At 38.6% G+C, this 11,351-nt stretch overlaps 1 protein-coding gene across 1 annotated transcript; it reads left to right on the top strand.

Moving 5' to 3' along the window:
* Positions 1-675: 675 nt before the first annotated feature.
* Positions 676-11,001, top strand: LOC135712954 (uncharacterized; the record flags this gene model as incomplete). Its single annotated transcript, XM_065236053.1, has 11 exons — positions 676-738; positions 795-996; positions 1,065-1,232; positions 7,580-7,674; positions 7,749-7,906; positions 8,567-8,750; positions 8,810-9,068; positions 9,128-9,384; positions 9,446-10,059; positions 10,118-10,433; positions 10,493-11,001. Coding segments are annotated over 11 exons (2,615 nt in total), but the record flags the coding sequence as incomplete, so codon positions are not given.
* Positions 11,002-11,351: the final 350 nt, after the last annotated feature.

The following is an 11,351-nucleotide window of genomic DNA, read 5'->3' as shown; positions in this document are numbered from 1 at the left end:
TTTGTTAAAACAAGATAATATTTTTATGTCTTCGCAAACTTTGTAGAAAACACAAAATTTCGACGTTATAATTATAGCGCGATATAAATGGATTTTTGTCAAGACTACTTAAAAACGTTTTTTTTTTCATGATAATCTTAACTTATCGGTTCGACATCTTCTACAAAGTTTTCAATATCATCAAAATACACAACTTATCATCGCTTCATTTGCTTTGTAAAGCGATTTTAAAGCAACATTTCTCCAATTTTCTCCGAAAATGCGAGGGGGACGACTCTATCAACGATGCAGGAAATATTGTGTTTTGCTGTGGCTAGCTGCGCGTACGCTGAGTAGATAGAAAGAAGATTTATCACGATTTTGAAGATTTCCTGCAAAAAGATGATACGCGATGCAAGTAGATGCGGGAAATGAAAAAAGATTTTTCGAAGATTTATTCGCTAGTGTGAGATTTTTTGAGCATCTAGAATTGAGATTTAGATGTGTCGCCCCCTAGCTAAAATGGCAGTTTCTGGCAGCCTCAATTCACCTTGTTTGATTAATCATGATATGATGTACTATAGTATCTAAAAACAACTGTTGGTTCTGCTCGGGTTCATTGGTTATTTCAATTGTCATTTCAGTTGTTTTGGTTATATCAAAACGATTTTTAATAGATTTTGTTTTCCATTTCAGTTTCGACCCAAATATATGGCGCAGAGCCTCAATTTCTTCCGGATGAACGAACTTCGCTGGATGGTAAGATGCCACGTGCCATGATCTATTTCCCTCTTAAGCATTGTTCAACATTATAGACTGCCACTTGCGCTTCTACAATTTCGACAGTGAGGAAAGTGCAGGAACGACAGGTCTTTCTGCAACCCAGTTTGAGTTTGCCCACATGGGTGCGATTGGCTGGATCCAGCCCGGAGACGGAAGGATCCTCTGGAAATGTGGAGCATCGTTGATCTGGGATAACTTTGTCCTAACGGCGGCACATTGCGTGGTCGATTCGATGTGGGTCGAATATGCTAAATTTGTGCTTTAGAACATGTTTTTACGATAATTGTTTGATTTGGGCATAGGAATAAACCACCGGACGTGGTCAGATTTGGAGATTTGGATATCTTTTCCACGGTGGGTGACGAGTTTGCTCAGCAGTTTAAAATTGCGGAAATCATTCGTCATCCGAGTCATCGATTTAACGGTCACTATCACGACGTGGCACTGATGCGTTTGGAGAAAAGCGTGACGTGAGTTATACGGTGCACATTAAACTGATGCAAAATTTGAAATTTTCTCTCCACAGTGTTCAAACAATTCTAAATCGGGTCCTGATTATTCTCCGAAAATTTAAACTCATTTGGTGAGAAGCTGACTTGGCACAAACCATTTAAAGTTTATATGGAAATGACCGTGGGAAAACCAAACTTTTTGATCATTGTCTTCAAGTCTTTTTTCATATTGTTCTGTTATGTTAACAAGTTCTACCGCTATTCTTATAGAATTTTATCAGCTTGAACTTTGTACAAGATTGCCAAAGGTCAAATTAAATAGTAAATAATTGTTTAATAGATTGATAATTTTATGGCATGATTAAGCAGCTGTATTGTGGGCATCACTGTATTCTGCAGTGAGACATAGTAGCCATGATTTGTGTCCTCCTTTCTTCACACCAGAAACACAAATGTTGACGCGTGGTGATCAAGTGTGCTATTTAACGTTTTCACTATTTCGTGAAAACATTTCATTTGTATTTTTTTGGATTAGGATATTGAACCCTAAGGTCAACTCACTTGTATAATTTTTCTTATATAGCAAAAAATTCAACTTGTTTCTATCGTATGCAAATGATAATTTTGGTAGTTCAAAAGCTTCGTGGTTGCTTAATGCTTCGTAAACATGGAGTTGATCAGGCTCCTGCGGTAAAGGATTAAGCGTTGGTTTATTCTTTTTAGCCATTGAACGTGTTATGACATACATTTGTTTGAGATAATCAGTGTTAATCTGAATTCTCGAAAGTGTGTCAGAAATAATGTTGGTTTTTCCCTTTATATATTCTACATCGAAATCAAATTCTTCCAAGTCTAACCTCATTCGAGTAAGCTTGGATGAAGGTTCCTTCATTGAGAATAAATAAACAAGTGGTCGATGGTCGGTTCGTATTCTAAACTTACGTCCATAAAGGTATGGACGAAAATGTTTAACTGCCCAATGTATTGCAGTTAATTCTTGCTCAATGGTTGACTTGTTCGATTCGCCTTTTGTGAAAGCTTTGCTGGCAAATGAAACAGGTAATTCAACACCGTCATGTAGCTGTGCAAGTACTGCTCCACATGCTACTTTTGAGGCGTCTGTGGTCAAAATAAATTCCTTGTTAAAATCAGGAAATTGAAGGATAGTAGGTGACAACAAATATCTTTTAAGTAATTCGAAAGCTTGTTGACATTCATTGTCCCAAGTGAATGTTACGCCTTTCCTGAGAAGTTTATTTAGCGGGTTAGTAATGTGAGCAAAATTGGGAATAAAACGTCGATAGTAGTTGCAAAAAGCTACAAATCGGCGTGTTTCATCAGAATTGTTTGGTATTGGAAAGTTTTCAATAACTGAATATTTATTTTTATCAGGTTCTATGCCCTTTGCAGATATGTGATGTCCCAAGTACGTTACATCATTTTTAAAAAAATAACATTTTTCAGGATTCAGTTTGAGGTTATATTTTCTCAAACGTAAGAATACTTCTCTAAGATTTGCAATGTGGTGATTTATTGAACATCCGATGACTATGATGTCATCGATGTATAGAAAAGCAATCTCAGGAGGAAGACCGCTTAAAGCAATCGTCATCATCCTTTGAAAGCTGTTGGGGCTGATATTTAGCCCAAATGGTAGTCTGTTAAATTCATAGTGTCCTGAACTCGATGAAAAAGCTGTAAACCTTTTGCTTTCTTCTGCCAAAGGAATTTGATGGAATCCAGACTTGAGGTCAAGCGTTGAAAAGTACTTCGCTCTTCCTAACTGGTCAAGGATTTCATCAATCCTGGGTAATGGGAATTTGTCAGGAGTAATTTTTTTATTTAATTGACGAAAATCTACTACTAAACGCCATTTTTTATCGCCTGTAGTAGTTTTCTTAGGTACCAAAAGAATTGGATTATTATATGGTGAAGTAGAGTTTTGAATTATTTTGCTTTCTAGCATATTTTGTATCTGGATATCCATTTCATGTTTTTGAGCTTCGGGTATCCTGTAATTTTTGATATATGTCGGATTCAGATCACTCAGATGAATTTTTTGTTTATAAAAATTGTTTTCAGTTAGCACATCGTTGCTCAATGAAAATATATCATTGAATTCTTCACAAAGCGTTTGTAGTTTCCCTTTTATATTTGGGTCTAATGCTTGCAAATTCAATTCATTTAATAATTTTTGGGTTCGTAAGTTACAGTTTGAAGGTTTATTAACATTAAATATTTGATAATTGGAGAGTGCTACCATTTTTGGTACAAAATTATTAGAAATTTGTATCGTTTCGTCTAAGGTATTCATTATTTTAATAAATGGATATTTCTTATTAATTATACCATTGGCACAGAAGACTCCTTGTTGTATTTCTTCTGCGATGGTTACACTTTCTTCTAAATTCGGTAAATTTAATCCTTCAAGGACCTCACAGCGTGGAGGAATAACGTAGTTTCCTTTAAGATGGTTAGTTATCGGTATTTCAAAGGTATGTTCCTTTGCTTTAATCGATAACATCCATGTGTCATAATCAATATTGCATCTCCAATGAGTAAAGAAATCTCTACCGAGAATTCCATCTGTAGGCATGGGAAAATTGTCATCTACTATGTGGAAATTCTGAGGTAAAGTTTGGTCATTTATTATGATTTTTATAGTAGTGTCACCTAGAGTGCATATAGTTCCATTTCCGACACCGGTAACACTGCATTTATTAGCCGGGAAATAAATTTGGTTTGGTTTAATTTTGTGTGCTTTAATAACTGATATATCAGATCCACTGTCAACCATAAAGATACACGGTGTTTCTGATGCATCAATATTCATGCATACAAAATTCGAGGCAGATACGTTTATTGCGTATGCTGCCCGAAAGGCACACCTAAAGGGTGGATATTTGATTGTGGATATTGTGGCTGTTGCTGTTGCAACTGTTGTTGCAGGTTTTGTTGCTGTTGCAACTGTAGATGTTGCATTTGCTGTTGTAGCTGTTGTTCTTGAAAATTTTGTTGTGCCATAAACATGTTCGGTCTGACATGTCCTCTCTGGTTCCAATTACTTCGAGGAATCCAGTTACCTCGAGGATTCCAATTACCTCTCTGGAAGCGAGACTGGTTAAAATTTTCTCTCTGAAAATTTTGGGAATCATAGCGACGTGTATTGAATGTTCCACGTCCTCTGTTTCCTCTAAAATTTCCACGACCTCTGTTTTGGTTTCCTCTACTCGAGTTACCAAAATAAATTTGTGAGACCGTACTTGGAGTATTGATTGTCTCATTTTCCTGAAACTTTTGAACAGCTTCATTCAGTGAATGAAACGTTCCTGCTTTCAGGATTGTTTTAACTTCATTGTTCTTGGCACATCGGATCAGCGTTTCTATTCCCGATTTTGTTGCCATTTTTCGTGCAGTTTCTTGAGGTATGTCATCTCTCAAGTATGCTGCCTTTAATTGGGAAATTATTTTGTCAAGTTGTTGACAGAATTCTGGCAAATTTTCACCCCTTTTCAATGTCCTCAACTGTGCAATTAAATTATCTGGTGTCACTTTCGACACACAGTGCTCTTTCACTGCAGTTAGCATTTCTGCGAGTGTTTGATTATCTGTCGCGGCTTGGCGTGCTTTTCCAGTCAAGCGCGTTTTAATGAACCTTAGTACTGTTTGTTGAGCAGCTTGCTTTTGTGCTGCGGTAGCATTTGCAAAATCTGCCTCTACTGTGTCATTGAATAAATTAACAGAATCGAGGAAAGTGGTGAGGTTTTCTGGTGCACCATCATACACCGCCACTAGTGACGTTCCAAGTTTAATGTCAAACCTTGGCCATGATTTGTCGTTTATTTTTTAATTTATAATAAAAACCGAAAGCATATGCTAATGAAAAAATACTAATTTTATGCACACCTGCCAACTCAAGTTTTTGTAATATTAACGTGTGTATATTGCTATACACATTTCTAACGCATTTGGTTAAAAATGCAGTTTCTGTTACTGATAATTTATCTTCGAGGGCAGCTAAAGTGTTTATAGTCTTGGTATATGTGCTTTTCGCATGGCTTAATTTTTCTGATAATGTGGTTTGTTTATATTTTCTATTGGGCGCCTTATTAAGATTTTTTAAAATGTGTTGGAGGATTTCTATGTTAACGTCAATTTCAAATCTATCCTCTTCTATGCCCATTTATAAACAATACTAGGAATCACAAACAAAAAAATTTATCTAATTTCACTTTGATAATCATTAGTCAGTACCTTCAATGTTGTTTGATGGACGGTCTCCCAGGGTTGGATTCATCTACATGCGGGTTACTCGTACTGGACGTTCTCGTTGTTGTGGATTTCCATCAGCGTTTGCACCATGCAAACGATAGCGCTCCGGCGGGGCATCGGTTTTATTTTCTGCTGCGTATTTACTTCACTTTTCTCGACGGCAATGTTTTGATTCAGTTGGGTGTCGAGGATGACGGATCGTTGCTGGCTTCAATATTTGTTTCGCGCACTTTTGCTGCTTTGGACGATGATGGTAGATCATATTCGTTATTTTGTTCTACAGTAACTTCGCTCGAATTAAAAGTTCACTGACACGACACAGTTCACATTTTAAAAGTCATACATGTTCCACACTGCCTACTGATTTAGAAACTCTTTGCAGTATTTTTTTTCTTTATGTTTTTCTGTATGATTTTATATGCTACTATGAGCATCTGTATTGTAAGTATTATGGTAATATACCATAATTTCTTAGAATGGTCCACATGAAGTTCCGTATGGAACTCTTGATTGTTTATGATGGTGGTGTCCTTATCACCATTATTCTGTACTTTTGGGGACGACTTTTCGTTTCCCATGTTCACTTGATATAGGAATTTTTAACCTTTCACTGTCACCATTCCGAATTTTCACTGCGATTGTTCGAAGTCCAGCCACTTTGCCGAATTATAAAAAAAAATCACTTTGATAATTAATTACATCGGTCGGCTTTGTTCCCATTGCTTTTCACTTTAAGGCCGAAAAAATGGCCCGAAGGAACTTTGCACTTTTTCCATCCTTTAGCTGAACTAATAGTCACTGGCAAGACCAAAAAAAAAAACGGTCTGTATTTGAAGTGCAGTTTTGGCACACTCTGTGCTTTTCGAGCATGGATAATTTTGTGCACTTTTGATTTGATTGTCTTTTGAGCAAACTATTCACTCAACACATTTGCGATTTTTGGTTCTTCTTGGAGAAGGCTGTTCCCTGTTCACAGGTAGCCATTTAACGTTTTCACTATTTCGCCATTTGACGTTTTCATGACGTGATATTGCAGTTACTAAAAACGAACCTTTCGCTTCGAAAGTTAAACTAAGAATGTTTTATTGAACAATATTTTACATATGGTGCTGAGAATGGAGACACTTGAAGCCACTATGTATTTTCGCTATTTACTCGATCGTTGGTGATCGATACCAAGAGTGGGAAAGAATGAACCAAAGTGTTATTTGACACTTCTGCCTTTTGGTGAGAATTGCTGAATGCGTTTCGTTCAATTCATCGAACTCATTTATGCATTGCATTGCTCAAATGGGTTCGATGACTGAAAAAGGTTTTTTGGAATAGCTTGTCTCGTCGCGGCATGGTGCCACTTATGAGACCAGCAAATATAGCAAGCGTGGGAAGTTGCTGACATGTTTGATGCACATGTTACAGCTATGCGCGCTGCAAACAGACGTCAGCACGGTGGGGTTGAATTCGTGTTTTACGCAACCGTTAATTAACGACCCAACATGATGTGTTTAGTACGAAATTTCGACAAAACTAAACAAGATAGAAAATTGGTGTCAAAGAGAGAGTTGTAGAGCGCATTAACAAAATTAACATTAACGTATGTTTTTAAATAATAAGGGGAATCCCGTAGGAAAACACAAGTTTTAGACTCGTTTATTCCTAAAAAAGTGTCTAAATGCAGCTTACTAAAGGTAGAAATGACACTATTGAGTAGGAAGTTTACCAAGCTGCCCAATGAAGGCAAGAGTTGTTCTGCTAAATGGCATAGTTTTTGAGTTAGAGCCATTTTATGGCAAGCATTGACCAACACAGAAAAAAAGTTCAATTACTCAGTAATCTTTGAGATTTGATCATATGCGTAGAACAATTTTTTACTTCAAATATGATCTTCTATCGCCCCTTGAATTATTTGCACTAAGGAACCGAACACCTTGTACATGAATGATTTGTGCCAATTCAGTGTTTTACTAAATGAGTTCAAATTTTGGAAGGTTAATCAGGACCCAATTTGGAACCGTTTGAGCACTGTGGAGTGGAAATTTCAAATTTTGCATCAGTCTAATAAACATGCACATTCAGTTTGTTCGATTCTTTTTTAGAATAAACGAAGCGGTAATTCCTGCCTGTCTGTGGCTCGATGAAGAGGTACGATTCAAACGGATGCATGCCACCGGATGGGGAAACGTTGGATTCGGTAGATTTGACTGAATGAATTTAAGATTGACGAATGTGATTACATACCTAACTACAAACAAATGTGCCTTTCAGTTGGAAAGCAATCACCGGTTCTACTCAAAATGGAGCTTGATCCAGTTTCAAACCAGGAGTGCAGCATGTTCTACAATAACGATACTTCTCGAAAGTTGAGTCAGGGCCTAGCCGGTCACCATATTTGTGCGTTTAATTCCGAAGCGGATACTTGTGAGGTAAGTACATTTGAAGTTGCAAAACAACATCAGTGGAAAAATAGTAAAAATCGTGACACCTCATGAAAACCCAACCAGGCAGAGCATACTGTGAATACATTTTTGGATTCCTTGAAATGTTCCCCAGAGCTCTTCTGGAACTGTCCTCTGAATTCGATTGCTTAGGAATTCTTCTAGGAACTTACTTAAGAACACCATAGAAATTCTGTTCAAATATCGATTTTAACTCATTGAGGTAAGCAATATTCCATAGAATTAAACCTGGAAGCCTTTGACGACTCCTTGCACTTATTTTGCATGAATTATCTGATTTCGTAACAAATTTAACTAAGGACAAAAACTGCACATTTTCGTCACTGACCACATTGTCTCTGATATTTGACATGGAATCCCTTGAGGATCATTTTAAGATTGAGTGAGCGATGAAAGCTGTTTTGTCAATGTATGGTCGAGATTTTGCAGCACTGCCCGCACTACACCGGTAATAAAAAATTAGATTGTTGGTGGCATTATTGAGTATAAGAGCGGTTCTACAGTCCCTTAGTTTTCCCTTAGATTTATAATCTGTTATCAGGATATATCCACTAATTGGTTCGAAAAATATATAACTGGGATGTCTTGTCCATAAGGTTGAGTTTCCCCCCTATCTACTTCAAATAGGGTGACTCTGGTGGCCCACTGCAAATCAAACTAATGCACAACATGCGTCAAACACCGTTCATAGTCGGTATAACCTCGTTCGGGCTGATCTGTGGTACATCCACTCCCGGAGTCTACACCCGGGTAGCAACCTACCACGAATGGATAATCGACACAATGCGTAAGCGTGGAGCTGCTGTTGATGGTAAAAAAAACGTTGAAGCTTTTAGACAGATTGATTCAATTGATTTTTTCGTTATCCAGAAAACACCTACAACTCAACCACGTGCGTACATCGACATGTTAAATATCGCGAATTCTACGACGGGGTTGTCGTACATAGGAATGGTAATGGATCGGTGGAGTTGAATGTCCTTAATTACATGTTTCCATTGTATCCCCATGTACCAAGGCATTTAGCGAGGCTTGGATGGAGCAAAGGAGTTGGCCATAGTAACTGTTTCGGCGTGATAGTCGACGAGGATACTGTCCTGACGGTTGCGGATTGCACCGATTTCAACGGGTAGTGTAGGGATGATTTTTGAATGGTATCCTTTTTCATTACTGTCGTTTGTTTTCAAGACTACCAGTTGACCAGATAGTCCATCCAAAGGTTGTGAGCATTTCGAAAATTCATATTCATCCACGGTACACCAAAGGATCGAGCTACAATAATATTGCCATTTTGAAGCTGGGCTCGCTGTTGGATTTTCAACAACAAATCGCACCTACATGCATCTGGGTGGAACGCAAATGGCCTTTCGGCGATGCATCTGTTTTGGGGATCGGAAGGAAAGATCTCGTTGAACCACTTTATTCTAATAACAATATAGAAATAGGTAGGTGGCATGTGTTTAGATGTTGATGCAAATTTTGATTATGATATAATTGTCCCTCAAGATCCAACGTATGGCTTCCTTACTATAAGAAACCGAATACGAAATACCTCCAGTTGTGTCGTTGGTGATGGTGAATTATCTCGGTTAAAACATGGTCTGGCACAGGAACATGTATGTGCTGGATACGATTTCTACATAGTGCCGGAGATGTGCAACTTACCAACCGGAGGCCCGCTGGATAGATCAATGAGTAGAAAAGAGGGTATTTACACGTTTACCATGGGCTTGTCTCAATTTGGACAAGATTGTGGCTTTGGAGATCACATGATCGCAACACGCTTGGCTAGTCATGTCGAGTGGATGAAATCGATCCTGCTGCCAAATTACCATGATCATAGCAGCAGTGTAGTATTTTTGGACACTGATCGTCATGAAAGAGATCATTGCGAGATTGATCAAAGTACTCCCGGTAGGTGTGCCAAGATTTCAGATTGTCCAAACTACTGGCAGCAATTCGTATCTCAAGGAAAGGCAAAATTCTGTTCTACAAGTGGTGTGGTATGTTGTCCAGAAAGTGTTCTTCACAGTAAAACTAAACAACCTTTGGAAACCGAATTGGAAAGATGTCCTAGTTTGGTCAGTAAGCTGAAACCTCTCTCCCGGAATGGTTCACTCGTATGTGTTGATTGTATCGTTCAACATCGCCCCATCTAACGAAGCTACATCATTCTAGGTCCAGATCGGTTTTGACACAGAAGATTGGTATGACTTCCGGTGCGTGGGAGCGATCATTTCCGCTCAGCTAGTCTTAACTACGGCCAGCTGTTTTGGGGACGAGGTTCCGCCTGTTGTCCGATTGTCTTTCAGCGAAACAATCGTTCCAATTGAATCGATAATTCTGCACGAAGACTACAATGTGACTGATAAAACCAACGACATAGCGATAATCAAACTGGAGCAATCAATTGTGTGGACTCCGCACCTGTTTCCATCATGCCTCTGGATAAATCAAACGCACACACCTCTGGTCATGAAGTTGGTCCGACGCGGTAAGGTATCCTCTTTATATCCAAGGCAATCATGAATCAAATTCTATTCTACATTCCAGATGAAGACATCTTCGCCGTCAAGTACATGCTACCGCTGTACAACACGGACTGTCAACGGGCGCATCCTTACCCGCTGCAACGATCGCAACTGTGCGCAAAGGAACCTTACAGCCCGAAAACATGTGCCAATTCGGGCGACATGCTGCGATCGGACGGTGAAGATGGGGCTTCCTTTTTGGTGGGATTAGCTCAGCCCAGTGAGGATTGTGAGTCTCGGAATTATATTACGCTCACGAGGATTTCCCGGCTCGTCGGATGGGTCAAACAGGCTCTAGATCCGGCATACTGGGAATCTTGATTATATTTCTGCGATTAAGCTGTTGTAATGGCTTTTAAATTTCTCTTAGCTAGGTTATTGGAATTGTTTGGACAGGATCACATGGCAAAGATGTTGCAAAATGTAATGATAAAAGTGTAAGGAAAATATACCTGCATGGGAAAGTCACAACAGCGTATCCCGAGTTTCCAATAAAGCTTGAGCCATTTAATATCTAGACGCATTGTTTATTTTACTGCAGTGCTCCTAGCGGTCGTATCTGTAATGTTTTGACAGCAGTTTGTTTTGATATGTTTCTTCTTTCAGTGCTGAAAAATGTGTCACGATTCATATTGTTGAAAGAAGTTACACTTGATGGAAGCCGCGAACCGAAAATTAATTTTGGACATCCACTTGGAAACTATGACGTGGTCATGTACAAAAATCGCGAAGCCGTTGAAATTGGCTAAATCGGGAGGATCATAGCAAGCGTCGTAGTGGAATTTAGGATTAGAAGCTGCATTTGAAGGTGTTGAGAACGGTTAGGGCAAACCCAGGGCTGTCGGATTATGATATCGACAAGAAATTTAATGCCAGCCAAA

This window comes from Ochlerotatus camptorhynchus, unplaced genomic scaffold, assembly GCF_037179485.1.
Source record: "Ochlerotatus camptorhynchus isolate MF236.1 unplaced genomic scaffold, CSIRO-AGI_Acam_v1.1 ptg000523l, whole genome shotgun sequence".
Taxonomy (NCBI): Eukaryota; Metazoa; Arthropoda; class Insecta; order Diptera; family Culicidae; genus Ochlerotatus; species Ochlerotatus camptorhynchus.
This window is presented reverse-complemented; position numbering and strand designations above follow the sequence as displayed.